This window comes from Calidris pugnax, unplaced genomic scaffold (assembly GCF_001431845.1).
Source record: "Calidris pugnax isolate Ruff unplaced genomic scaffold, ASM143184v1 scaffold132, whole genome shotgun sequence".
Classification (NCBI taxonomy): domain Eukaryota; kingdom Metazoa; phylum Chordata; class Aves; order Charadriiformes; family Scolopacidae; genus Calidris; species Calidris pugnax.
The window spans coordinates 723,051-750,250 of record NW_015090910.1 but is presented as its reverse complement, the minus strand read 5'-3'; the positions used below and the strand labels follow the sequence as shown (position 1 = coordinate 750,250).

General features: G+C 39.0%; 1 protein-coding gene across 1 annotated transcript in view; it reads left to right on the top strand.

Annotated features, from left to right (window-relative positions):
- The window catches only part of MEI4 (meiotic double-stranded break formation protein 4), a 110,285-nt gene that overhangs the window by 52,144 nt on the left and 30,941 nt on the right, over positions 1-27,200 (top strand). The window contains exons 3-4 of the mRNA XM_014949325.1: positions 16,041-16,289; positions 24,928-25,487. Of these exons, the coding sequence (XP_014804811.1) occupies positions 16,041-16,289; positions 24,928-25,487 (809 nt within the window). The remainder of the gene's footprint in view (positions 1-16,040; positions 16,290-24,927; positions 25,488-27,200) is intronic.

Sequence of the window (27,200 nt, the reverse complement as noted above, 5' to 3'; positions counted from 1 at the left end):
ATAATCGAGTTATGCGTCTTAAAATTGCCTGCCTCAATCACAACTCTGCCACATTGCATATTTATTAAAGGCCACGTTTTCCCTTGAGAGAAATACGGGCGGATGGGCATGACTCTCAATGAAGTTATGCACACATCTGTGTGTGGAGTGGGGTGATACAGCATAAAGGAATAAAATAGTTGACTCGAAGAGGGAATGAAAATTATAAAAGCTATCGGAAAATAACTCCCCTCCAAATGCAAACTGCATGGGAATACAAGAGGATTATCTCCATAAATGCATTTCTTGGTCCAATTTCACCTTAGGTTCTCACAGATCAGGGCAGAGAAAAACTTCTGATTAAACTCCAGTTTAAGTTTTGTATAGACTTTAAGGAAACTTCATATCTAGCATGTATATCAAGTACAATATGTAGTTCACAAAACTCAGATTTCTTTATTTTCAGATATGAATTATCCAAATAATCTGCATAAGAATTTCCCTACGCTAACTTGCTGCTTTTTCATTCGTTGTTCCTCAAATCCTTGAGACCTTGAGTTACACGATCAATCAAGCTTATAGTAAAGAGCAATCAAGTGTTACTGTTGAGATTAAAAACTGTGAATTGGTTCTACATTTACACGGGAGTTTTCATGGATTTAAATGAAGTGTCCTCCCCTTCAGTGGGGGTTTTAGTGACGTCATAAGTCATGACAACCCTTCCTGGTTTCAAAATTACATATATCATAAAATTTAAGTTCACCTTCATTGCAGCCAATTCCTCCTGATCCTTTTTTTTTCCTTAATAACTACTTGAGAAACACAGCTGGCAATCTTGTTAATTTCTTTTTTTTTAATTTATTTTCCTCTGGTGTTTTTTCCTCATTCAGCAGAAATGTGGTTAAAGACAGTACACATTGAGAAACACAGCTGGCAATCTTGTTAATTTTGGTTTGGTTTTTTTTTTTTTGTATTTTCCTCTGGTGTTTTTCCCTCATTCAGCAGAAATGTGATTAAAGACAGTACACACATTTTGGCAGATGGGTCATTACCTCTTAAATCCTCCTGTGGAGTGGATATCTGTGGAGACTTATGGTAGGTGCAATTTTCTCCCCTTAAAATATGCACAGCCCAGCCTTTGTGGTTCCAATCCACAGCCAGAGACCCAGATGTGGACCTTCAGATTTCTGGACAGCTGCATCAGAACATCACTTGGACAGATTTTATTTAAATTTGAAATCAGGTCACTTGAGTCGTGCCAGGCCAGTTTTAAAAGGCATCTTCGTTCGTGTATCACCACCATTGCACTTCAGGTGTGGGAACCATGGGAAGGTGACCTTCTCCTGCTGTAAGAAGATGCTCTTCTTCTCCACAGCAACAGCTCAGCTGCAAGAAGAAAGGATTTCTGTCAGGTCCACTGCCCTTCCCTGATGGGCTCCAGGAGCCCCAGGAAGCAGAGGGAAAGAGTTTCAAAGCAGATACGCTATTGATTGCAGCTCCCTTGATCTCTTAAAATTATGTCCAACCCCCAGTAACCCCCGAACTAGGACATGGGATGGGATTTTTCTGAGGGAAGGAAAGTTGCAAGCGGAGGGGACAAAGTGTTTTATCTTTGGAGGCCAGTTGCTAGAGTTGAAGCACATTAGTCAGATAACAAAAATTACTCTCTGTGCCTCTTTACCACAACCTGTTCCACTTTGTCACTTGAATTAATCTATGTGTCTGTCTGTCTATCTATCTAACCACCTGTCTAAACATGTCTCTATATATTTATGGGTTACAAAATCTATTCTATTTATATTACATATTACACTAGAAATTAGTTTTACCAGCCTAAAATATTTAAGTTTTTCTGAGGACTGTTTCTTCTTTCTCCAATTTTTTTGTCCTGTATTTGCTAGATACAAGGAATTCTGGACTCCAAGTATCTACATTTTTAATAATTTATCCTGAAGCCTACATTTCACACCAGGAAAAATGAATGAATTAATGGTTTAAGCTTGTTAAACTCAGCGGGACACATTTGCAATTGGAGAAAACTGACAAAATGTCCTTGTAAGTGAATGAAATGGTGGCAATTTCCATAGCTGAGTAGGTGGCCCTCCCTCTCCTCACCTATGACAGCAGTACAGTCCTTCTGAGGGGAGAAGTTACCCTAATTTTAAAGACTAAACCAGACTGATTATTATAATAACAGGTCTGTTAATCACTAGTTATGGGTGCCCCTGTGTGTAAACGATAGAAGCTTCCACAGAAAAAGCAAATGTCTACATTAAGGGGAGACCTTCTTGCTCTCTCCAGCTCCCTGAAAGGAGGGTGTAGCCAGGGGGGGTCGGTCTCTTCTCCCAAGGAACAGGCGATGGGACAAGAGGAAATGGCCTCAAGTTGCACCAGGGGAGGTTCAGATTGGATATTAGGAAATTTTGTTTCACAGAAAGGGTTATTAAGCATTGGAATGGGCTGCCCAGGGAAGTGGTGGAGTCACCATCCCTGGAGGTATTTGAAAGACAGGTACACATAGGACTTAGATGTATGGTTTAGTGATGGTTTTTGTCAGTGTTGGGTTGATGGTTGGACTCAACGATCTGAAAGGTCTCTTCCAACCTGGGCAAGTCTATGATTAAGAGGGCTGGCATCTGGCATTTTTTTGTGTGTAAAGTGTGAAAAAGTGAGGATGTTCCAGGAGGTGAAACTCATTTCATGAAAACTTATGCTGGACCCGTTTGAGTCAATAGAAAGAAATGCGTACCGTAAGCCATGCTTCAGCTACACCCGAAGTTTGCACGGAGGAATACTAATCAAAATGTCTCAGGATTAAATCAGAATAATGTGGATATTTTAATGCACTCAATTTTCTGTATGATGAGGCAGTTCGGGAGGACTGCTCTGATGCTCTTAGATACTAAACCCTGTGTATAGAAGTGTAATCTGAATTTAGTATATCCAAGGAGAGCTATTTGATAACAATTACCTCTTCCTCTCTCTGCTCTTTAATAAACTTCATGAAGAAAACCTTGTGGCATTAAAATAAAAAGTACTAAATTAAATGAAAACTCTTTTTATTTGTCCTTACTTTAATTTTTCTTTCTTCCCAGATGTCTGTTGCCCTATACTGGGAAAACGGAAAATGAAAGATCTCACAAAAGTGTTTTGTTAGTCTTAGATCAATGCAAATGCAGAAAATCATCTGCTGTATTGCCACATTCATTTTTAAACATCTCTACACTAATGTATGGCCATATTCTGATTACTTGCTAACATGCTTTTACCCTTCTTCTTGCCTGGTGGTGTGGGAATCTTTTAGTACCAATTTCCAGATGGTGAAATTCTTTGAGGGAAAGGCTTCCTCTTTCTTTAGTATATACTGTGTGGAAAAGAATGGGATCTGTCCTCATTATCTCATGTGTACATCTAATTTTACAGAGTTACATAAGAGATAACATTTAAGTAAAGCACTGAAAAGTATCTATTCATAACGGAGCATGCTGTCATAATTGATGGGATGTTGCCTCTTAACGGTAGCAAGTTTTGGGTTTTCTTCCCTGTTCCCCTCATATTTTGTATATCTTTCTATTTTGCGTTTGTAGATCAAGTTTTGGGTTTTCTTCCCTGTTCCCCTCGTATTTTGTATAACTTTCTATTTTGTGATTGTAGATGGAGGTTTTCATTGCATCAGATGCTGAAGTGTTATCTTTAATTTTTTTTCTTCATGGTAGTGCTGGTCATTGCATCAGATGCTGAAGTGTTATCTTTTTTTTTTTTTTTTCTTCATGGTACCACTCCATTTCTGAACAGCAACAAAGAAGTCATTGCATAAGTCCCTGAACATCCTAAATCAGATGATGTGTTTAGAATTGCAGATTACGATCAGAGGGACTACTTGAACCATATTTCTGTCATCAGAATTACACACAAAATAGAGCCATCACAAACACACTAAAATCTATTTGAAAAGAGCTGAGTAATGCTGAGGAATGAAGAATCACGAGGCCAAAGTTTTTATTTTTCATTAAATGTATCACTGTAACACAGGAGAATGAAAGCTCAAATGAGAAGACACTGACGTTCCTGCTCATGATTTTCACCGAATCTTCTCCAGCGGCTCTATTCCCTGCCCCACATCAGCTGAGCAAAACTGGAAACTACAAAATTGAGATAACATATTTCATATGAGTTTCCAGACGCTTTCAGCTCTCTGGTAAATTGAGCTGGGTTAAAATATAAAATATAAAGATGTCTGATGAGTTCTGACAGATTGTAGTGAAGCAAACGAACTCCAAATGAAGCCTGGGGTTTTGGTGTTTGTTCTGAGTTGACCACTGAGTCATCTGTAATTATTCAGCATATGGATTGTTTAAATACTGACAATTCACGATCTCCAATGTGATTAAACACCTGCACTGCTTTTTATGTTTAATTATTAATAAAAGCAGCTAATTATTTTGTATGACCTTTAGCTGAGAATATATCCTTTGACTGTTCTTGAGATCAAAAGGCATCTTCAGAAACAGAGATCAAAAGAATTTATCTGCAAGTAGTAGAACCAGCCTCCTTTATGATCTACAAACTGCTTATTTCAAATCAAAGCTTGATTTTACCCTTGGTTCACTTGAGATTACATACAGTGCTAATCATCCCACATTTGGAATTCAAAATGGGAATTGTATCTTATATTTTATTTATTGGCTATAACATTAATTTGTACACGTGTATGAATGCGTGTGCACACACATACATTGCTCATTTAGGAAAAAATAAAAGTTAGATCATGTAATCACTGGGAATATTCAGTGCGTAAAGTTAATACAAGTTCTATAAATTCTTTTTGAAAAGTGTTCTTCAGTAGAACAGGTTCACACATCTTGGTGAATCTGCACTTCCTTATGCCTGGATTTTGTTACTTTCAGATGAATAAAAACTTCCTTAAAGATGCTCTTTTTTCTACCTTGAAAATATCGGGATGCTTCAATTTATTTTAAAGGCAAACCTAAAAACTGTGAAAAGGTGTACCTTGATTGGTATTCTGAAAGTTGCATACAGTAAGTTTACAAGTTTAAGGCACATTCCTTTCAACAACTACTATCGCCAAATAAGAAAAAAAAAGGGGAGGGGGTGTATGCATCTAAAATGAAATTTATGCAGCTCTTGGATGTTTAAGTGCAAAAAAATCAGGTGAAAAACATCCCTCGAGGGAGCTGTTTAATAGCAGAAGGTATCAGGATTGTTTGGTGCCTCTCAGTAAGCCCGGAATTGGGGGTAGGACTGATCCTCCCACAAAAAGCAGAGCCACTTTCTTTTTTAGAACAGTAACAATGTTGCCCCTGCCTAATTCTGCTTTTTAAATTAAGCTCAATGTATATACAACTCCCAGGTTTGCAGTTGAAAGCACTGATGTCTCCATATCTTTTCTTTCAGTCACAGTCAAAGAGATTGTGTGTTAAAACCTGGAGGTTCCGATCTGCATAATGACTGTCCACTTTGCAAAGCATCTGCATCACTTCCACGCACAAAAAGATGCACGGAAAGTGATAAACAAAGAGTAGCTGCTGAAACGTCACCACAACAAAAAGCTGGAGAATGGTTTGTCATTTTTTCCCCCTGGGTTTCAGTGGGAAATAAGTAGTGCTGTCAGAATCAAAACAGTCTCTAAATTATTCAGTCCAATCTATTTTTACCATTTGAAGTCTAAAATGAACGTTCCAGCGTGTTAAGAGTTTTCTGTAGCTGGGATGGAAAATTTATTTTTCAAATTAAAAAAAAACCAACCAAAACCATTAGCTCAGAAGTATACCACTATATATCTTGATTAAAAAGTCAGGTTTTTTAAGAAATTAATTTAACATATGAAAAAATACAGCTGTTTAATTACCCCAGAACAAAAAATGGGAATGAGAATTTAAAAAGTACACATTGTTTGTCACATCTAAGTATTTCTGTGTTTAGAAGGGGCTTTGAGCAACCTGGCCTAGTGGGAGGTGTTGGCTCTGCTCCACCCCAAACCAGGACATAAGTAGAGCAAAGTGAACAGGACAAATGACACCATATTATAATCCCAAGTAATTTATTCTAATTAAATTTATAGAACAATAGAATGGTTTGGGTTGGAAGGGATCTTAAAGGTCATCAAGTTCCAACCCCCGTGCCCTGGGCAGGGACACCTCCCACCAGACCGGGTTGATCAGAGCCCCATCCAGCCTGGCCTTGGATATTTCCAAGGAAGGGGCATCCACAGCTTCTCTGGGCAACATCTGACGCCTGAGACTCTGCTGGGGGAAACTGAAGGCTGAGCCTGAAGAAGGAAGAAGAGCACTCAGAGCGAGTGTGTGTGGGACGCCGTGAAGGGCCTGTGAATGCTGGGGCAGCGGCTTCTCCTTTCACAGCAGCTTTCATCGTTCTTTCTCGAATCACAGAATGCTATGGGGTTGGAAGGGACCTCTGGAGATCATCTCCTCCAACCCCATGCCAGAGCAGGGTCACCCAGAGCAGGTCCCACAGGAACGTGTCCAGGTGGGTTTGGAATGTCTCCAGAGAAGGAGACTCCACCACCTCTCTGGGCAGCCTCTGCCAGGGCTCTGCCACCCTCACAGGAAGGAAGTTCCTCCTCATGTTTAGGTGGAACTTCCCATGTTCCAGTTTGTGCCGTTCCCTCTTGTCCTGTCCCTGGGCACCACTGAAAACAGACCGGCCCCATCCTCCTGACACCCACCCTGTAAATAGCCATTGATCAGATCCCCCCTCAGCCTTCTCCAGACCAAAAAGACCCAAGTCCCTCAGCCTTTCAGCCTTTCCTCCCTCATCTGCAGCCAGACCCAAGGCGTGACCCAGCCGGGCCCGGTGCCCTGCCCGGATAATAAACACGGCTGGACCGGCGGGGCCTGTACTCGGGGGCTTCCGCCAGGGAGGGCCCGGCCGGGGCGGTGAGCTCGCGTCCCGCCCGCCAGGGGGCAGCGCTGTCCGGGCGGCCGTGTTGGGGCCCACCCTGCCCCTCGCCATGGAGCCGGGGAGCAGCGTCCTCGTCGGGGCCGCTGCCGCAGGTGGGTCGGGGCCCGGGGCCGTCAGGGCTTCCCCGGGGGCCTGGGCCTCCCGTGGTGGCGGGGAGGCGATGGGGGAGGCTCCGGGCGGGAGGCGGTGGCCTGTGGAGGTGCCCCCAGCCGGGTGTCGGTGGGCCACCTCCCACCAGTTGTGGCTGTGGGTGTGTTTGGGGACATCTTTGTTGTTTGTACTGTTTTTGGGTGGAGGGCTGGGGTTCGCCTGGGACAGCAGGGGTGGATGTGGTGAGAGGAGTGAGCTCCTGGGACAGTTCTCCTTCCATCAGCATGTGGGAGGCCTCCCGTGGGCAGACTCGGATGGTTCTTGAGGAACCCGCTCCTGAACGGTTCAGTTTCATGATGCTTCGGTGTTCAAGGCCAGGCTGGATGGGGCTTGGAGCAACCTGGGCTGGTGGGAGGTGTCCCTGCCCAGGGCAGGGGTGTTGGGACTGGATCTTCAAGGTCCCTTCCAGCTCAAACCATTCTAGGATCAATTGGCTTATCTGGATGGAGGTGGCAGCCCTTCCCATGAAAGGTTCACCTCTTATTTTTTGTTTTTAGTAAAGAATATGAGCTATGAATGATTTCTCTCTACATGCTTTCAAACTCTCAGTTTTCCTTTCTAATATGCTACAAATCTGAAGGTTTTTTTTCTTACCCGGATCTTCAAGGTCCCTTCCAGCTCAAACCATTCTAGGATCAATTGGCTTATCTGGATGGAGGTGGCAGCCCTTCCCATGAAAGGTGCACCTCTTATTCTTTATTTTTAATAAAGAAGATGAGCTATGAATGACTTCTGTCTACATGCTTTCAAACTCTGTTTTCCTTTCTAACATGCTACAGATCTGAAGGTTTTTTTTCTTACCCATTTTTCCCAAGGGACAAGTAAGAATGCTGTCTTGTTGCTAAGTTGTATTGGATAGATGCTGGAATGCAATTAAAGTCATTAGTGCTCTGCTTGCTACAACAAAGTTTCATTAAATAGGCAGATAAAGCACAAAAGAATTATCAAAGAATAATCAATATTTTTGCCTGAAACAGATTATTGCTAATTTGAGTGAATTAAAATGATTGGTTTTGATCACCCCATCTTTAGGAATTTAGAAACCGTAGTGCTCAGTCTCCTATGCTTTTCTCAGCAACAGACAGGAGAAAGTAATGGTTAATTTCTTTTATTTTCCATTTATTTCCTTAATTTGAATAACCTGGTCATTGAGCTGCATTAAAGTGTAAAAAGTACTTTTCAGTGAACTTGGCTGCAAATGCTTGACCGGTCATTTCCATAGTCCTTGTACATCTTCCAGTGCTTCATAAACTAATATTGAGGCACTAGTATTTAATTGTGGATATAGTTATAGTTTCTATACTATATATAAGACTTTGTTCTTCATTGCTTACTGTATGCTTTGTAGAGTACCAGTTTCCTAGTATTTCTCCTATGCTCTCTTTCCTTGTCTTGTATTACAAACATTTGCTTGCTTTTGAACAAGCTCATCTTTCATTCTGCTAGTATAAAATTTGTGTAAGAAAGCCAAGAGCAAGGTTTTTGAAATACAGCAGATGCTTCCTGGTAACTTACATGAAGGAAACTTACCGAAAGGTGCTGATCTTGCAGCTTTAAAAACTTGTGGAAGTGGAGCTATTCAGGTGAAGGCTGAAAATGTGAAATTGAAAGGGAGAAGCATAGTGATATTTTAGTTCATGGATTTTAACATGGAAAGAGAAGAGATACAAAACAGTGTGTGTAAAATTCTCCAAACTGTTCATCATTGCCTTTTTTTTTTTTTTTTTTTGAACTCTGCTGTGAAATCCTACGTTCAGAGCCTAATGCAATCATTGCAGTAGGTAAAACTTAGAAGATAAGGCTGCTTTCTTGTTGTAACTTGGCAGTACATAAAGACTGGGATTATTTTCCACAGTCCAAAATGCCTAGTGTAAGCTTATACTTTATGTAATTAAATATTATTAGCACATGTGAAACTTTGTCAATGACTAAAGGCCTGACTTTTATGGTCTGTCTCATAAAGTTATAATGAGAAGTTTATCCTCAGTTTCCAAATCAAATGGATTTACACCCAGCTGATTAAGTGATTACAGTTTTGTTTGGTAGGGGGAGAAATCTGTGCTAACATAAGAATAGGTAAATTAACAGCATTGAGTTATGCCTTAATTTTTTGAACAGCAGGCTTTATAGAATAAACTCTCTTTTTGTGTAAATATGTGCAAATCTTTATTAGTTAGAATAGTAAAGGAAAACATGGTAGTGGTAACAGTTCTGTGTGTCAGATTTATTGGGTAACATTGCGATGTAGGGAAAAAAAAAAAGCCTGTTGGAGAAGTAAAAGGAATGGAAAGGGAAGGTATTACAGCTTGTAGGGAGAACATATACATAATTTAAAACTATCAGAAATCTCAGGCTCCCATTAGGTTTTTTTACTTGGTGTACTCCAGTGGGAACAGAGCAGATGTGAATCTTTATCTCTTCAAGGCTTTTATGGTACATAAGCTGTCCTTGCTGTCAATACTTTGTGATGTTTCTTTAAGAAGATTGACGAAGTTGAATTCTGGAGTGACTTGGGATTCTTCTATGTCAGACCTGATACGGTGTTTGTCTTCAGACGTGTCACTGCAACAGAATGGTAGAAAAAAGACAGTTGAAAAACACACGTCAAATGATTCTGTTCAGAAAGCAAAACGCCAGAACAGTCCAAACCTGGAAAGACTTAATCTAAACATATATGGGAATATCAATATGCTTGTAGTATCTTAAATTGGGAATTGTGTAAATTAAATTGTGAATTTACACATTTTCAAAAGGGAGACTTTGTGATGTTTCTTTAAGAAGATTGACGAAGTTGAACTCTTGAGTGACTTGGGATTCTTGTGTGTCAGACCTGATACGGTGTTTGTCTTCAGACGTGTCACTGCAACAGAATGGTAGAAAAAAGACAGTTGAAAAACACACTTCAAATGATTCTGTTCAGAAAGCAAAATGCCAGAACAGTCCAAACCTGGAAAAACTTAATCTAAACATATATGGGAATATCAATATGCTTGTAGTATCTTAAATTGGGAATTGTGTAAATTAAATTGTGAATTTACACATTTTCAAACGGGAGGAAGTAATCTCCTCACTGAAGAGTGATGCGCAGTAATTTTATGAAGGGTTGGGTTGATATTTTTTTTATGCTCGTTTAATTCTGGGCATCCTTGCTGCTTCCCCTGTGTTTTACTTTACACCTGTTTGCTATTTTGCTTATGTGTGGACAATGTTTAAATGTTCTCAAGGTTATTCTCGCAACATTTTTCCATAATTTTGGGGGTTTCTTCTAGAAATAATTATTTTTTTCAGAGATACTCAAAAGGTCTAGGATTACAAACTTCTTAAAAGGTGCTGATTTTAGCCTTGTAGAATTAATTAGGTACTTAAATACTTTCTGAAGGTCTTGGGTTCAGCTGCAGCAGATCATCTCGCTGAAGGTACCTGTCCACAATACGTGTATGTGCATCTGATCCACTCATCTCAACTCTCTTTGTAGTCCTGGGAGGGAAACAAGTGGTTTTGGGTCATGATTTACTTTACGAGGTGGGTGTACAAATCACTTGGCTTATTTTTGACATTAGAAATCTCCCACTGATGATAAGGGTCTGCTGTAGGCTTCTAACCTCTAGATGACATTAGAAATCTCCCACTGATGATAAGGGACAGCTAGGTCTGCTGTAGGCTTCTAACCTCCAGACTTCTGTAGTTAAGGGGAGATAAATCCTGCCTCTAAAGTGTTACTGAAATCCCAAGGGGATTACCCATGTTTATGTTCTTGAGTGCCATGAAATGGTTGTAATAGGGGAGTGTTAAAAAGCTCTATTTTTCAAATCATTCATGTTACTTGGTTTTGGAGAACTTGCACGATTAAATTTTAGAAGCTAAAATGATTTGAAACTTTAATTGTTTGAAGAAATAAGTCACGTTACATTTCAATCACGTTTCCTTGTGCTTTTGTCATAAGGCATTTTAAATATTTACTATTTTCAGTGTCATCTTAGCATTTTGAGCCCATTTTAAAAAAGAGGAAAAAAAGAATATGCTGGAGGTATTCTTTAGGCTTGCGGTAGTAAAACATTTGAGCCCATTTTAAAAAAGAGGAAAAAAAAAGAGTATGCTGGAGGTATTCTTTAGGCTTGTGGTAGTAAAACGGAGTTTTTCCCTCAGTAAGTATGTCAACATTACATACCTTTGTGTGTTATGTTTCCCTCAGTAAGTATGTCAACATTACATATCTTGGTGTGTTATAGTATAGATATAGTATAGATATATAGTATAGATTGTTTAAAAATGACACTTTGGAGTAGCCTTGGTGTAATATACATTTTTACAATAAAAGCTGCTTAATTGGAACACAAGGCATACTTTAGTTCATCTTGATTATGCAGCTGTCCCATTATCGTTATTTATTATATACACAAAAGACAGTATTATGTTAGGCATACCAATTAAATCAAATTTATTTTATTGTTGCTTAATGTTACGGCCTAATGTGTCTGCAGCTCAGCTCAGTTCCGTTGAGCACTCACATCATTTTCTGACCCTTTTTGTGTTCCATTAAAACGGGTCAATATCTTGGTTGCTGTTGTATAATGGTTATTGTATAATGCAGAACGAGGTTACAAAGATGGGGGTAATTTTTTCACCTTTATCTGCAGTGTGTAATTGGCAGATTAAAGTAAAAATCATGGCAACAAAACAGTTTTTCCTATTATGTTGGTGCCATTAAAGACAGACCATACACTAAATATAGAAGGAAAACTTTTTTTTTTATTTGCTACATACTCATATTTAGGACTGTCTGAAGATTTTTAGCTGTATAGTAGTGGTGAGTGGCAATTTTTTTCTGTCCTGACAAATCCTTTCACATGTCCCATCTATTTCAAATGTGAAGGAAACTGAGCCGTTGAATGGCCTGGAGGTTAAATGAGTTACAGTCTATTCTGTGTCTTCCTCTATTATTTTTGAAAATGTTCAATCTCAGATTATAATGATCTGAATAACAAATAAATGTCCTGTTGTAAGCAATAAGGTTTTGTCTGTGACATTGGAGGAAGGTTCTTCTGCTATTAGCCATGAATTTCAGGGGAAAACTTAGAGATCATGCCTAAAGTGTGCAATCCTGTGACACAAACGAGTATTACTCAAGTCTTGAATTATTTCAAACAAGTTTAGGTTTTTGTTTTATTTTGAGGTGTCATCTAATTTTAAATCACAGTAGAACTTATGTCCCTTCTCCCATCGCTCTGTGACTTGTTTTTTTATATTTAACAGTGAAAAGAGAAACAATGAAGAGGTAAGAGGCAGAAGAGCATCTTCTGACAGCTGGGAGAGCACTAGGGGCAGGAGGGATGCTTTCCTGCCAGGACTGGGCTCAGGGAATTTTTTGTTTCCTGATGGTGTCACCTGTTTGACCCCAGGTCCCAGACTTTGACAGCACATTACCAGTATGGAAGTGGGGGGACTGCTAACTAGCCAGGGGCATAAACTGCCTTTTTGTGGGGTTGCAGGTTTTTTTTTTGGAAAGAGGAGATTTTTATAACTTGTTAAAATTACTTTAATGAATGGTTTAAGTTTAGATGAAAGTTTCATGGCTTTAATGAATGTTTTCAGTTTTTTAATACCAATCAATGATTTGAATTCAGGGTTGTTTTTTTTTTAACCAATAATGTGAAACCTTTAGAATGAAGTTCAATATATAAAGTTTCCGGCTGAGGAGAAAACAAACTTAAAAGGTGATAATCTGAAGATAGTGTTTTGGGTGTTTTTTTTCTAATTAGTGTGAATTATTTCCTCTTCACATGTTGCAGACAGTGTCAAAAACAAGGTAAAACTTTCCAGAAAAGTAGCTTGCTGTAGTTAGGGGTGTAATACCAGCTGCTGCATCAAGTGCAATTACAAACCAGCTGGACTGGTAGGTTGATAGTGTAAAGTAGTGTTTATAAATCAGATTTACCCTGATTCTTTCTGTTATTGTGTTTATATCTAAGGGAGTTCACTAGGAAACTTGGGCATGGATGGTATCTGTCAGTAGCCCTCTTAGCAGGGCTCACGAGGGGTTACTGGTTGCCTTAACGCTAAGTAAATGCACAAATGGAGCTTGATTAGCAAGTAGTTATTCTTGCTGAGGAATTTGGGTCCTGGATGTGTTTGGGTGGATAATTCTTGTTCTTTCTGGTTCCTGTCAGACATTATTTTGCCATTAGCAACTAGCAATAGACTGGTGACTTCTTTCTGCTCTTGTCCTGGTGCTATTCCAAATCAAGGAAAATTTCTGATTTAGCTCTAGACCTTTTTTTCTACCAGACCATTGGTGTCATTTCTGTGCTGATATGAGCAAAACTATTATTGATAAAACTCTGTAGCTGCCAATATGCTTTTAGTGGAATGCATTCTCATTTGGTGGTCTTTGGTGCAGCACTTCCTGAGAGCAACAGATTGCTGGGCAATTTTTGCTAATGCACAGTTGGCCAGCATCCCCATATTTCTAATAATGTCATCTGCTATGTTATTTTCTAAGAGATTTTTTTTTTTACAGTGGTTTCTGAGAGAGCAGTTGTCCCTCTAGGGAACTGTGGAAAAACTTGAATCAGCTCTTACAATTCCTGCTTTTTTGTTCCACAAACTTCTCTTAACAGTGGTTTCTGAGAGAGCAGTTGTCCCTTTAGGGAACTGTGGAAAAACTTGAATCAGCTCTTACAATTCCTGCTTTTTTTGTTCCAAAAACTTCTCTTTTCATGATCATAAAAGAAGAAAAGAGATGATGATGGTGACAGTGATGGTAATAGAATGGAGGTGAAAGAGCTGTATATTCTCTAAGAGAGCAGTTGTCCCTCTAGGGAACTGTGGAAAAACTTGAATCAGCTCTTACAATTCCTGCTTTTTTGTTCCACAAACTTCTCTTTTCATGATCATAAAAGAAGAAAAGAGAAGAGAGATGATGATGGTGACAATGATAGTAATAGAAAGGAGGTGAAAGAGCTGTATATTCTCTCTAAAATCTTTATGTAATCCACTGTTTCTGGAAATACGTGCGGGTATATCACTATTTGTCAATATTAAACAAGGGATTTTAAGATTCCAACAGAATTACTTCTGCAAAACCATCTTTGATTGTGTCTTGTTCCTAAGGAGAACCAACTGTACTGCTTTTTTTTTTTTTTAACAGCAGCTATATAAGTAATTATTCCAGAAAAGGAGTGATTCTTTTTCTCCAGAGTAAGAATTACCTCATTAAACTCATTCAGTGTAAGACACTACAACTGTGGAAGTGAGTCTGTACAAGATGTTAAAGAGAAAAAAGCCTCTGTCAGAATCCAAATTCCATGACGTAATTGTATGTCCTAAGTGTTAAGGTGCAATCCTATTTTAGATTTTTATGATTGTGATTTAAAACAAAATTAGGAGAGATACCATGTTTTTTGTGATTTTCTAGAGATACATCTCCTTTAGGGAATATCATTTTGGCATGTTGAGGGTGAAAGAACCTTTTGCTTGGCTGTGGTGTATTATTAGCATGTGCACTAAGGTTTTTGCTCTGCTTAAAATCCAGTAGTCCTCTTTAAAACAAAGTAGAAAAGTGACTTTCTTTAGTTTGGTTATAAGTGATAAAATACTACTGAAGTAACAATCCACACTTCTAAATTTCCTTCAGTTGTAAAAGTTTAGCCTCAACTATTCCCATTCTACGTCCTTGTAATACTAGTCTATTTACTACATTATTTTTATTGGGGATTTTTTTTTTCCTCTAAAACATTTGATTTAGAGTTGTGGGCTGAGATTTCTGAAGAACATAGTGGTAAAGTATCAGTGGTCAAACAGGTAACTTTGGTTTTTCTTTGTAATGGTATGTCGTGAGTAGAAATAAACCAATCATAATTGAAAAATAGGTGTTGATGGTGACTCTAGTATAATAAAAAGCACCTGACCATTCATGAAATGCTGAAATTAAATGCCATCTCCTGACCCATACTGGAATGTTGGTCCCTGAATTTAATTTAAAGGAAAATGCCAATACTGACAAAGCATGTTATAAAGCACAAAGCAAATCTTTAGTTGTCCTTTTTTAAAAGGAGGTGAATCAGAAAGTTTTTGCAAAGTACTCTCTGGAGATACCATAATGATAAACCAGCAGTGAAAGCCATTTGTGAGACATCTTTCTGCCTTCCTTCATTTGTGGCTCTGCCCTGCAAAGGAACTTTGAAAGAATGAAGCTCGACAGACGCTGTTTGAGTGATATCTGGGTGAAACTTCGATTAAGAAGATGAGATAGTCTGGGGAGCACCTTTCAGGTTCAAAGCCAAAGATTTTGGATCCCTTACTGTTACCACTTACTCTTCTTTCAGTGTGGTTCCGTGTGTTTCATTTTATTCCCAGCTTTGAAGGCAGTTCAATTACTTGCATGGGTCTGTATTTGTAAAACATTTCCTTTGATGTCGAAGGCAAACAAGAGCCTTAGGTGAGTTCAATTACTTGCATGGGTCTGTATTTGTATTTTACAAAAACATTTCCTTTGATGTCAAAGGGAAACAAGAGCCTTAGGTGGGTTTGTTGTCCCACAGAGGTGCTGATCCTTTGAGGCTGAGAAAATTAACTTCTGTTTTTTCACTGGAGTTCTTAGGTACGAATGGAAAAGTTCTGTGAGAGAGAATTCTACAAGTAAGAAATTTTACAAAAAGTAATGTTTAGTTAATGCGTGGCCGCTTTAAGCAGCAGGTATAGATCTTAAATTCCAGTTTCTGAAGACTTAACCTTTTATTAGCTTTTCTGCAGGCTTGAGTGCAGCTCATGTATGTTTTATTCTCACGTTATGCACGGATGCCTATATTTCTACTCTTTTTCTTGGTGATTTAAGAATGCACTAGAAATAAAATAATTGGTCTCCCTGTTGAACAGTTCTCAAAGCCAAGAAAATACTGTGCATAATTTGCTTCATAGAGTCATAGTGAAATTACTTTTTTGTTTTCTAATTTTTTTTTCTAATGAAATAGAAATCAAAGGCGGAAGAGAAAATCAAGTTTGGTATTTGAAAATATCAAAACTAGCCTTGGCTTTTGCAATTATCCACTCAAAACCACCAGGGAAGAGTTGCAGAGAATACACTGAGCACCTTGCCAAAACTCTGTCCGAACAAGATTTTGGATGGAAATCAAAAGCTGAAGCACTGGAGGCTGAAGTTCTTCGATTACGTCAGGAACTTCTCTTGAACAAGATCTGTCCGAGATTCTGCTTGCAAAATGGTAAGTTTCTGAAATAATTTCTGACTCTGTTGCAGTAGCAAGAGAACAAACAGCTTTCCTGTTGCCTGCACCAGTTCTGGTCTTCAGCGTACAGCCTTAGCTTTAGAACTTGATGCTTCCTCAGAACTTACATTTTTTAACCTTCAGAATCAGTATGTATCATATGGAATAATTTCAGAAAAAAACTGTTAGTGCAAAGTGTTACTCTGGAGGAGTTAGGATATTAATGTACCCTATTTAGATTTGGAACATGTCTTAAAGACATATTGCATATTTTTTTTACCACTTTAAAGATGCTTAAAATGAGAATTTAAGCCTAATGTGTTTAGAGCATGAATCCCTAATACGGATAACAGGAAAGTTGGGCAGGCAAAAAAAGGACTGTATGTCTGCTATTTCTGTTAATGTATTTAGACTGCAGATACTGTGTTTATTAGGGCATGTGATTAAAACATTGTGAGTCTTTATTGTAGGATTCAGGAAAGCTGTTAGTTAAAGAATATGAAGAAAAAGCCCGCTGAGCTCAAGCAGCACTGTTTCTCTGACTTGTGCATGTGGAGTGAATCATTCTCACTCTCAGAGATCAATGGCACAGGATGAGATTGGAGTCAGGCAGTGGAGGATGTCTCCAGGCTCTGGGGACCTATTTCCCCCAGGAGACGGAGGTCAAAATGCTCTGGGCTGAAGAAGAGAATGAGTTCATTGTTGAGGGTATCTCTAAAATCAAAATGTATAGTCAGTTGCTGTATCAGGCTCTGGGGACCTATTTCCCCCAGGAGACGGAGGTCAAAATGCTCTGGGCTGAAGAAGAGAATGAGTTCATTGTTGAGGGTATCTCTAAAATCAAAATGTATAGTCAGTTGCTGTATGACTTGAGGTTTTTACAAGGTTCCCTGATAGAAAACTTGATGAGCCTTTCCTGGGATGCTTTTGTACGGAAACAGTAGCTTCCTTATTGCTTTGTGAAACGATTTCTGGATTCTAACTTGGACTGAGAGGGGGAATGTATTAGACTTTAGCTAGAAGCTATAATGATTTATTCGTTTTTTAAGTGGACCCTTCTCTCTAGAGAAGGGATTTAATGACTATTGAAACTTTGCTATTTGTGTGTCTGTTCTCTGCAACCTGTTCCAACCATGAAGTTTATTTAAGAGTAAAAGTAACATTCAAGCTGCTGTTGTAACACGTGTCCTAGTGTTGTGAAGAACTGATTGCATATGATGCATATGGTCAAGAGAGATTTATGAGCATCTGATGACTAGAGATTTAATTGGAGATTAAAAAGAATGATCAGGTTTGATGAGTACATTTTGGCCTTGGTGAATCCATACTGGCTTTTCCTGATCACGTTGCTCCCTTTGACTTGTGATAGCGCCCGGGAGGCTTCATTCCATGAACATCCCGCAATCTCAGCAGCTTCTCAAATATTATGGAGAGTGGCCTTGCAAGGACATCAGGTGGCTCTTAACACCCTGCTGTGGATAATGTTGGTGCCCATTGATTTGTATGGGTCAAGCTCTTGTGACAGTTTGCAAACCAGCTCCTCCTTCACTGCTGGTGGGTCTATGTTTGCATCGAACACAAGAAACGCAGTTGATTCATTCCATGAACATCCCGCAATCTCAGCAGCTTCTCAAATATTATGGAGAGTGGCCTTGCAAGGACATCAGGTGGCTCTTAACACCCTGCTGTGGATAATGTTGGTGCCCATTGATTTGTATGGGTCAAGCTCTTGTGACAGTTTGCAAACCAGCTCCTCCTTCACTGCTGGTGGGTCTATGTTTGCATCGAACACAAGAAACGCAGTTGATTCATCTGCAACTTCTGTGTTCTGAGTCTTTTTAAAGATTCCTTCACCCCAGGCTGTTGAACTGAGTGATATCTCACTTGCCAAAGTAAGCTCTTTGAGTTGCCAGATAGGCAGAGAAAAGCAGATGCTGCATTTGTGCCTGCTACTGCCTATGGAGAGCTGCAGAGTTTGGAATCCAAGGTTCACTTTGCAGCTGTATCTTCCCTGCTCTGCATTCTAAGTGTGAGAGCTTTCCTCTTCCACCTGCTGTTTGTAATAATAATAATAGTAGGTCTTTCAGAGGCTTCAGGAATGATTAGAGACTGCCCATGGAGTTTTATTTCCCTAATGTGAGAAATTTGTGAGCTCCTTGAAGCTGCAATGCCTGTTTTTCTTCTCCACATAGAGCTGCACGTGGTATGTATGCACGGGCATGTGAAGGAGAAAGAACAAGGCATCCATTTCTAAAGAGATGTTGTTTAAATTATTTTTGTCCCACCTGATTATTTATTTGTCCTCAGAGACCCTCAAAAAGTTTGTGTTTCCTCTCTGAGGGGCTGCCTGTTTTTCTTCTCCACATAAAGCTGCACGTGGTATGTATGCACGGGCACGTGAAGGAGAAAGAACAAGGCATCCATTTCTAAAGACATGTTGTTTAAATTATTTTTGTCCCACCTGATTATTTATTTGTCCTCGGACACCCTCAAAAAGTTTGTGTTTCTCCCCTCTGAGGGGGAGGAGAGTGCTTTGCTACAGGTAAAGTGTTTGGTAGTAGGGGTTGTTACAGTTTAATGTGGTGTTAATAAAATCACTGTGGTATATATTCACTGAAAGTTCCTTATTTGACTTAATCTGCAGCTGTCTCTCTGAATACAAGGACACTGCTACTCCTTTTACATGCTGGTACTTCTGGCTGTATGTCAGCTATCCGAGGAGGAGAAGCAAAGATTTTTGTAATTGTCTGTTCTTTATTTTTTGCCTTGCCAGTATGTCCTAACAACCGTGCCCATGGGTAGTAAAAATCCCAGATTTCACATTAATCAAAGATCCTTGCAATTCTTTGATTTGGACTGAAATTTCACAGAGAGGAGGAGAGAAAGCCGTTGGTGTTACTCCAAGAATAAGAATAGAGAATATTTGAGCATTCTGTAGTCACTCTGCTTTGGAGCTACATTTAAAGACAAAGAGTCTTACAAAGTATTGATGAATTGATAGATTCATGGATTGAAGCACCTGTCCTTGGAGACAAAATCCTTAGCTGTTATCTGCTCATCAAATCAGCAATCGTATTGTCTCTTGGCAGCCTCTGGAAAAGAGATCTGAAAAGCCTGCAGCTGTTACTCCAACCTCAGAAGGCATAAATGCAGTACTTTACCTTTTTTATTTGCCAAGCATGTATTTTAGGAATGACAATTTAGAGGATAGATATTTATTGCCTTGCTTGCTTTAGGTTGATACTCTTGAAGGGTTCCAAATCATTATCCAGAGTATATTTTTAGCAAAACTTGTATGGAGTACGTAGTTTCTCTTCCTTAGCTTTGCCTTCAGTCCTGGTTTGTATTATTCCCTTATGCAGTGGATAGGAATTTACTGAACTGCTTGCTCCTCTAATTACAAAAAAAATTAAAAATCATTATCCAGAGTATATTTTTAGCAAAACTTGTATGGAGTACGTAGTCTCTCTTCCTTAGCTTTGCCTTCAGTCCTGGTTCTTATTATTCCCTTATGCAGGTGATAGGAATTTACTGAACTGCTTGCTCCTCTAATTACAAAAAAAAATAAAAATAATCAGATTCTCCCCCTCCATGTTTTTTTTAGAATTAGTTTATTCTTCTTTTTATAGATCATTTCCAGTAGAACTTCATCTGCCATGCCCTGAAGTCCTGTCCTGTGTTTTTAGCCTCCACTGTAGCATTCGGCTGCCAGACCTCCACCATAGAGAGTCGGGGTGTTTGGGGAAATGCTCAACTCAGAATCAGAATGTGATTAACATGAATGTCCAATTTTTTTATATTTATTTTTTTTTTAACTCTGTCCTGAGGCTGTGTTTGACTTCTCAGGATACTGTTCCCAAAATTCTGCTTCCTGCCTTGAAACGTTTGAAGCAACTTGTATCTTCAGGGAATAAAAGCCAGAGACAGAAAGATTTTTCTATCTCCTGCTTCACTTTGTAACTTAGTGAGTTTCTTGAGGCATTTAGTTGTACGTGTTCAAAAAGGGAGCAATTTTCTTCGTGTATTAGATGAATGAAGACGATTCAGTCTCTTTTCTTCTTGCTAGAAGCTCAGACTTGCTGCAGAAGCATGTAGAATGGGAACCAACCAGCTCGTGGGCTGGAGAAGTACTCGTTATAAATGAGACACAATTCCAGTTTACCAGCAGTCTTGTTTTGGGCCATGGAATTCTGTCCCCTCTTCCCATTTCACTTCTCTTTAAGTCATGGCTGGGATATTTCTTGCTCAGCAGGGACAGGCAGAAAATCTGGGTGCTCGGCTTAAAGCCCCAACATTTCCTCAGTCGGAGAAGTCCTGCTTTGATGAGAGCACAAGAGTGATAGCCAGTCAACATCTTTTCTGAAGAATTTGATTTCAGACCCCCTGAAAGGGCAGACTCTCCACTGTGACTTAAATAACTCGTGATGCTTTCTCTGCCTGCTTACATTAAAAGGAGTGGTGGGAGAACATAATTGATAATGGATTATTTTGTTTTTAGGCTTATTTTCAGAGGAACCAATCAGATGAATTCAGCAAGATCAGACCAAAATATATGCAGATTCCTTAGAGAATGTTATCTGCAGCCTCATAAAGGAATCTTCTTCGTTAGTGGAGGGAGCAGCAGTCCAAATCAGACTGAATAATAACGATAAAAACATACCAGTCTATTAGGAGAAATTACTTCCCTTCCTGGAAAGAAGATGAAACAGTGTGAAATGTTTACAGCTGCCTGGAGTAGCACTTAGCAAAGATTTTCGTTCCTATGGCAGTAAGGTAGAGCAATATAGACTAGAATTTCCAAATTATGACAGTACGTTTATGTAAAAGCTGTTTTTTCAGGTCAGTGTGTTTGAGTGAGCTGCTGTTACAGATTGCTGTGTCCCATCACCACTTCTTGCCCCCCCTGGTATTTGGCAGGAAGCGAGGGATGCTGAAGAACAACAGTTGCAGAGGAATTGTTGGCCTCTGAGGGGTGTTTTTGTCTCCTTTCTTTTTCTAGCCTCCTTTTTCAAAGGTGAGAGGATTCCCTGTTGGGCAGCAGTCAACACTTAGTTAGATGTCACCATGGAAAACAGATCTGCTTATTTTTGTCTGGTGCTTAGGGATGTGATGTTTTTGCATGAAGGGATTCTTCCTCCCTCCCTCTGTGGTGTTCCCCACCCCAAAAAGATGTTTCTCTCTCCGTACAGATCCATAAGGACAGCCCAGTCTGTCATCTCAGCCTTTTCTCCAAGGCATGATGGTGTCAGACAGACAAAATTGAACTGTCATTTGACATCCTAAGTGTTCTAGTGTACTCCCATCCTTCCTCAACCTAAAAATGTTTTTGTTTTTTTTTTTTTTTGAGGAAGGGAGCAGGGAATTGAGAACAAATACGTGAAATGACAAAAATGGAGTTAAAATGCGTTTAGCACAGATTTATGGGAACGTGGCTTCTGGAATATGATGATGAGATAAATCTGTTCCCCGTAATTGTAGTGACACAATGGGGAACTTTATGAAAGCTGAGGCCTTTTCAGGATAATTGAATAAGTTAATTTGCAATCTGGAAAAAGCACCAGCTGGAGTGTAATGATTCATTGAAATCTCAGAGTACTGCTCCTTCCATGGATAACAGACCTGTTTTGGTTGTGGAAACTTTCTCCCTTTGAAAGCAGATGCTCTCTGTCTTATCAGATGGCATTGCCACAGCTGTTCTAAGCACATTTTTGGGGCAAAGGGACCCAAGAAGCATCTTTTATTTCCAGGTTTCTGTATCGGGGACCCATTCGGAGGCAAAACCAACCCAGTTTTTCCTGCAAGAGAAAGGGTTTGTTATTATTTTATAAATTCCCTGTATAGATCCAGTTCCTAATAAGATACATAGTGGTTTTAAGGAAGAAGATTCATAATTTACTGTAGATACATTTCCTTTCTTCTGAGCAACAGAATGATAGTTTTGGGGAAAATGAATGTATATGGTAAAAACTAGTTAAGAGGTGTGGCCGTGTCAATTAGGATCTTCTTGCCTGTAAGTCTCCTGTCCCCTGTCTGGCTTAAAACTCAAATTTCAGCCATCTCATTGAGGTGGTCAATATTGTTAGGTCTTTTGTTGTGAAAGCTGCTTGACAAGCATTAACTGACCCAAATCTCTATGTTCATTACTTGATTATTGATCTTTCTGCATCTTTGCTGCAAGTATTCTATACTTGACTTGAAGCACAAAAGATTTGTGGTGTCCTCTACAGAAATCCCTTAAAAATGAATTTTTATATCCTTAAAATCCTTCTTGGTTCTTACCGAGTTCTAAACATTTAGATGCTTTATGTAAGCAAAATCCCTAACAAATTGAAGTATATGCTTCTAAACCTTCTGAGAAACATTTAAATCCTGGCATTGCACAAGTAATTTGAGAATTTTAGATACTCAGCCCTATATTCATTTCTGTGACACTAGTCCTAGATGAGACATTCCTGAATTTTCTCAGCCAGCTTAGTAATGAAAACAGCAGGATAGAGACAGGCCTACACATGAGGAAAACGAGAAGAAAACACTTAATATGTGTGAGGAGACTTTTTTTTTTTTTTAAGAATAGAATAAACTTGATTCATCGTTGATGGAAAATGCACTTGTAACAAACCAATCAATAAAGATTAAGTGAAGAATAACAAGGAGCCCTGGAAAACAGAGGTGGAGAAGTGAACACAATGAGAAAAAAATTATGCATAATATCCCATGGTTTCATTTCCTTTTAGAAATTGACTGAACACCTACTTGGAAAGCAGAATGCAGGATCATCAGAGAGGTTTCTAAGATTGCTTCATTTTTTTAATTGTCTTTTTTCTTTTAAGAAGTGGAACTGAGCCTGTTAATTGTAACAGATTTTATGTGGGGAGGGATGTCAGTTCTTCAGGCTTCGCACCCCAAGGCTGTTCTCGTGAACCTTGCTTTGTTTGGGGAGCACACGATTCTGATTTTGAGCTCAGGATGTCAATGTAGTACGGAGTTTAAGTCCTAAATAAGAATTAAGACTTTAAATATTTCCTGACATATTTAAGGAGGCTGTAAAATTGCTCGTGACTAGATATTTCATTACCTATATAAAGGCATTGTAAGATTTTGTGGTTAGTTTATCATCTGCACTAATTTTTTTTATTTCTTGTTCCAGTATATTTGTGTCAAATGTTCTTGAAATTGCTGGCTAAAGATTATTGTTAGTGTGTGGAATGCTGTTTTTCTTTTTTTTTTTTTTTTTTGTACTTAATAACCACATGGTGTGAACATCAAAACTGGTTTCTCATTTAAATAGTAGGTAAGTACAGAGGCATTAGTTTACCTTCTTTCAAGAAGATAAGCTGTTTCTAGGCATTTTGAGAGAAATAATGAGTATTTCCTGGTGGGCAATTAATTTTTTTAAAAGATAACTTTTACCTCCTCCCCAAATGACTAGAACATATAAATTACTGAACACTTTTAGAGTATTTTGCCTTTTTGTATTATTCGTTGGACTGGAAATACACTGCTATTGGGGACTTAACAAAAACAGGAAGCTCATCATGGGACAGGAGTTTGATATCTCAGTGAGGAGGAACCTAAGCATAAATACAATATTGTCTCCTGCTGGTAGGAGTGTTTCATGGAGTATGCTGCCTCTAATGTTCTGTTCAACTTTGTTAAAATTCCTTACCTGACGTGGGGAAAAAGAGAACATGTAAAGGAGAAGATATTATTGGATGCAGTTATTGTAATATCAGACCTTCACTGTCTTTTAAAAGCATCTGATTTCTTGAGAATGGAAGTAGTGAAAATGTTAGGGGCCCCAAAAATTTACATGCATTTCCTTCCCTGGGAATTAACGGGAGTATAGATGTCCACTTAAATTGTTTGTGTGACGTCCACTTAAGTTATATATGTGCAAACTTAAGACATCGGGAATTTTCAACTCAAAATTACTGTTCCTATTACTGTAGGCATAAACCATCTTGTTCACAAATAGATGCTAGTGTCTCAAAGTTTTGACTTTAATTTAAAAATGTCTCCTTCTTCCACAGCTAAATCCTAGTCATAGGAAGCTCTTGGGGAGCAAGCATAACATGTATGCCATGATTTTTGCATGGAAGCAAAAGGAGAAAGGATAGGTCATAGAATCATAGAATGGTTAGGGTTGGAAGGGACATCAAAGATCATCAAGTTCCAACCTCCCACTAGAGCAGGTTGCTCAAGGCCCCATCCAGCCTGGCCTTGAACCCCTCCAGGGATGGGGCAGCCACAGCTTCTCTGGGCAACCTGTTCCAGTGTCTCACCACCCTCATAGTAAAAAATTTCTTCCTGAGATCTAATCTGAATCTTTTTTTCTTCCAATTTAAAACAGTTTCCCCTTGTCCTATCATTACACCTCCTGGCAAAAGGTCCCTCCTCAGCTTTTCTATAGGCACCCTTCAGGTATTGAAAGGCCGCTATAAGGTCTCCCTGGAGCCTTCTCTTCTCCAGGCTGAACAATCCCAGCTCCCTCAGCCTGTCTTCATAGGAGAGGTGCTCCATCCCTCTGATCATCTTCATAGCTCTCTGCTGCACCTGTTCCAGCTGGTCCATGATGAGGCTTTCTATAAGCATGTGTTTAAGTATTGCAGAAACGTAACTTTTGCGTTTGTTTCAGGAAAACCAGATGCTTCTGCTGAAACTCTTCTGGATGAGGAACGTATAAACCCTCTGAGTAACTCAAGCCAGCTGGAAGACTCCGGATGTGATGTCTCTAATGACTGCGCCTTCGATTCTTTAGGCACAGCTTCTGATTTTCCCCAGTCTGAACCCGATGTCAACACTTCTAACCGTTGGTTGGAAAGAGTTCCCCCGTTGGATCTTTGCTGTACGAGCAAGGAGGAATCCCTGGCTGCTCCCGTACAGTTTTTGCAACATCTGCTTGAAATAAGAAAACTGTCAGAAGCAGGAATTCTTCAAGCAGACTTCACCGAGCTGGAGAACGATTCTTTCACCATATGCAATTCAGTGTCTCGCTTGCTTGACGGACTGACTGTTTTTTACAACAGCCCTAAAATTCCAGTTTCAAATCTTCTTAGCGAAGCTGTTCGTGTTTTGATCAGTTTAATAACTGATAGTAAATTATCTAATCATGTTTTGAAGAAGTGTTTCAAGAAGCTGGAAGAATTTAAGAAAAATCTGATTAAGATTATTTTAAGAAGCAGCGGTGTCAATAGGGTAAGTTTAAAATATCTCCCATGTTTCCTACACCATTTCAGTACATTGTAATATTCTCCTGGGTTTATGCACTTTTTTAATATTAGTTTGTCTTACTATATTTTGAAGAGGACTTCTCAGAAATTTTTGTGACTGTTCTTTTTTGTGATATGGACAAGAAATGCTCTAAAGCATTTGAAAAAGTTCTTGCTCATGCACGTGAGTTCTAGTCTGTTCCTGAATATAGAACTTTAAAAAAACTCTTTAAAATTCAGAAGGAAATCTTCGTCTACTGAAGCATTTCCAGGACTGCAGCTTCGTGTCTCTAATCCCAGGCTGTTTTCTATTCCATTCTAACCGTTGGTTGGAAAGAGTTCCCCCGTTGGATCTTTGCTGTACGAGCAAGGAGGAATCCCTGGCTGCTCCCGTACAGTTTTTGCAACATCTGCTTGAAATAAGAAAACTGTCAGAAGCAGGAATTCTTCAAGCAGACTTCACGGAGCTGGAGAACGATTCTTTCACCATATGCAATTCAGTGTCTCGCTTGCTTGACGGACTGACTGTTTTTTACAACAGCCCTAAAATTCCAGTTTCAAATCTTCTTAGCGAAGCTGTTCGTGTTTTGATCAGTTTAATAACTGATAGTAAATTATCTAATCATGTTTTGAAGAAGTGTTTCAAGAAGCTGGAAGAATTTAAGAAAAATCTGATTAAGATTATTTTAAGAAGCAGCGGTGTCAATAGGGTAAGTTTAAAATATCTTCCATGTTTCCTACACCATTTCAGTACATTGTAATATTCTCCTGGGTTTATGCACTTTTTTAATATTAGTTTATCTTACTATATTTTGAAGAGTACTTCTCAGAAATTTTTGTGACTGTTCTTTTTTTGTGATATGGACGAGAAACGCTCTAAAGCATTTGAAAAAGTTCTTGCTCATGCACGTGAGTTCTAGTCTGTTCCTGAATATAGAACTTTAAAAAACTCTTTAAAATTCAGAAGGAAATCTTCCTCTACTGAAGCATTTCCAGGACTGCAGTTTGGTGTCTCTAATCCCAGGCTGCTTTATATTCCATTGTCGTCATGGTGTGATACTTAAGTTTTCAATTAGAGATGTCTTTGGCCAGTGTTTTTGAAAGGATGTGAGAACTGGTACTATTTGTGTTGCAACAAGTCATACAGGTGTCACTCCTTTTATTTTTTTCCTGTGTGATTCCAGGATACAGAACAAAGAAAACTTGAGCAATCATTCATTAAAGACTTATTCATAGTCGATGATGTTGGTTGTTTCCACCTGTTCCACTTCTCTAGTTAATAAAGAATTAAAATAATGTTAATTGTAGGAGAGCAAACAAGTTTTCCAGAGAGGGATTACCTGTTGATAGGAGGATTAGGTGAGAGGTGTCACATTTTAAATGAGAGAAAATACCCTGGTAGGTCAGGGATGTTTCAAGTCTGGAAAGTGCTTTTATAAATCATTCAGAAAGGGTGAAGTATGTCCCCGAAATTTGCAAGTGGCATCTTTTCTCTGAATAACTTCACTGAAACAGATGGCTTTTTATGAGATGTCTTATATCTTGCTTCCACCAAAATATTGACTTAACAGTCGTTCCTATCAGCAGCCATTATTTCAATCAAACAGATTTAAAGAGTTTAAAAATTGTATAAACCAATTATTAAGGGAGAATCGTGATAGTTTCCAGATTTCTGGGGAAAAAAGGGCAGATGTTGTGT